Source organism: Etheostoma cragini, chromosome 13 (assembly GCF_013103735.1).
Source record: "Etheostoma cragini isolate CJK2018 chromosome 13, CSU_Ecrag_1.0, whole genome shotgun sequence".
NCBI lineage: Eukaryota > Metazoa > Chordata > Actinopteri > Perciformes > Percidae > Etheostoma > Etheostoma cragini.
In genome coordinates this window covers 4,892,817-4,895,511 of record NC_048419.1, presented here as the reverse complement: position 1 = coordinate 4,895,511, position 2,695 = coordinate 4,892,817, and the positions used below count along the sequence as shown (strand labels likewise).

Genomic DNA, 2,695 nt, shown 5'->3' with positions numbered 1-2,695 from the left:
GTGTGTGTGTGTGTGTGTGTGTGTGTGTGTGTGTGTGTGTGTGTGTGTGTGTGTGTGTGTGTGTGTGTGTGTGTCAACTACCTTACGCCACTGAGAAACATTGAAAAGACGTACCTCTAGCTTTTTTCCCCCAACTCTTTTGCCTGGACAGTAATGATTTCCAAGTCACCTTTGTCATTAATGTAATTAGGCATGATGTGATCTCCTCCCAGTGTGTGTCAGTAGTAGCCCTGCTGTACACCCGGAGCAGGGGAGTGCTGTGAGGCGGCAGGGAGGTTCGGTACAGTAAAGCTGAACGGAATGCAGCTTAATGCTTGTGCAGCAGAATGCAGCTCAGTGTCATTGTGAATAATAAGTATACCTGTCACACATTTTGTTTATGTGTTATTTTGTCTACCCTTCTGTTGCCTCCTGCTATCATGGACCTGGAGGCCCCACATGCTTGTGTGTTAATATGGCCCAATCCGATTTGGCAGAACATATTTTGTTTTCCAATTATCCGTCGACAGCACCTCACCATGACTAATTTAGAAACCCTGTGTTCAAACAATATATTTCCAATGCAAACAGCTTATTATCTACTGTATTAATAATTTTAGGTACTACAGATTGTGCACATTGCTTACTGCATCCATGTACAACCACAGACTGTAGCAGCATTGGTGGCATGGGATTAAGCAGGGGCAATTCTAGGATCAGACCTAGGGGGGCTCAGCCCCGAATGAGAATGTCACCCGCGTATGGAGTATATTACAAATTAAAATATGTATATTTGATTCTCCTAACCTCTGTGATGGAATAACATCTACGGGTACTGAGTGTAGTTGTCGTTTTCAGACTGAATGAGATGGAAACACCCAAACACACATTTTATTCTCTACCAACATAACACTTCACAACCGCACTCCTGCTCTCCCTCTGACCGATCAGATAGAGACTCAGCCAAAAAGCCGCACCATGGCACAGCTGCTTCTAATTGGCCAGCACCGGGTTACTGGTGCATAGCATCAGCATTAGCAACATAATTAAACCTGTTTTGAGCTCTTTGAATGTGTAATTTTGTGTCCTATGTCACTAAGAGACAGACAGGTTTGCAAACTCTAAATTGAAGCACTACATTTTTTATTTTTTATTTAACCCTCATGTTGTCCTCGGGTCAAATTTACCCGTTTTCCTATATTAATGTTCTTTTTGATTACCCAAAGTAACATGATGACTCCACACAACGCTCTTTGGCAATAAGTAAACTCTACTTGCATCCATTTTGGAGTGTCAAAAACATTGAAGTGGTTTTAAAATAGTACTGATTAAAATGTTCCAGTCTCTGATTATCCATCAACATACTTTCCTTTTATTTTAGTCTAAATAATTCCTAATTTCTGCTTTGCTAACTCAAACATTAGATATAATTTCCTACAAATTATTTTTATTGACCATAAATTCCAAAAATAACTGTAAAAACTAAAGTTTATAAGTTAGTGTTACTTAGTGTTGAAAATGCTAAAAAGTGACATACATTGAAAATGTATGATTTTCAATTTTGACAGGAAGATTAGGAAGGATTAAAAAATTACATAATTCTTTTTTTTTTAAAGGGTCTAAAAAAAGGGTCTAAAAAAAGGGTCTTAAATTGCCAGTGGACTTAAACATGATTGATAATGTATCCAAAATGAGAAACGTGCTTTAACGGGTAAAACTTGAGATTACTCTCTGCTCTCTGTGTCAGAAGCCACCAGCATGTTCACAGGGGAAAGAGCTGGTCGCTTCTGACACTGAGATGATGAGCTGAAATTAATTTTTCTATTTCATTTACACAGGAGGGCAGTAAGCAAATGAAAGCTAGTATGATGAACACATAGCAGCTGGTATGAACAGCAGAAATGTAATCACTAAAATGAGCTGCGCCGGTGAATATTTCATTGAAATGCCAAAGACCCCTACATGTGTAATTTGTAGCCAAAGCTGTTTTTCCTGGGCCACTGGATTTATTGATATTAATAAACTGCTATGCATACACATTTTCTAAAGCTACCTGGCAGAAATGCACATCTTGGAACTAGCAATAAATAACGTGCATTGACAAAACTGCAGATGCTGAGCAGTTAGTGATCCATATAAAAGGAAATACTTCTCCAGACTACTCACACAAACATGAAGAATAAATCATATTTAAGAGTCTCTTATAAAGGAGGACAAATACTGTGGAAAATTCCCCCAAAACAAACTTTTCTTTGATTAAAAAATAGCAATGCTGCAATGCCCCATGTACATAGGCAGAGTCTCCATCTCCCTTGACCCTGAAGCATGGATGTGCTGCACAGTTACATACTTTTATACCCATTAAGATGCAGCACATGCTAGTGATATTGGCTAAATGTCTTTTAACAAACAGCTAGAAAATAGTGACTCTGAAAAGTGGTGGCAAGATGTTGAAGTAAATCTGTGACCTCACCTTTGTGGGAAAACATTACATACAATTGCATGTTGTGTCCGTGTGTATCCAGATCTTTAGAGAATCACTGTCCTGGTTTGGTTTGTTTCTCTTAGAATAACTACCACTGCTGCTTGCATGATGGACTTGAGGAGGTACCCTCTTGATGAACAGAACTGCACCCTGGAAATTGAAAGTTGTGAGTATAATTTGACTTTATCTCTCACAAGAAAGACCCTTGAAGTGCTAATATCATGCTTTTTT

General features: G+C 38.7%; 1 protein-coding gene across 2 annotated transcripts in view; it reads left to right on the top strand.

Annotated features, from left to right (window-relative positions):
- The window catches only part of gabrb4 (gamma-aminobutyric acid type A receptor subunit beta4), a 60,385-nt gene that overhangs the window by 43,669 nt on the left and 14,021 nt on the right, over positions 1–2,695 (top strand). For both annotated transcript variants that reach the window (XM_034889209.1, XM_034889208.1), the window contains exon 5: positions 2,548–2,630. In XM_034889209.1, coding sequence (XP_034745100.1) covers positions 2,548–2,630 — 83 coding nt within the window. The remainder of the gene's footprint in view (positions 1–2,547; positions 2,631–2,695) is intronic.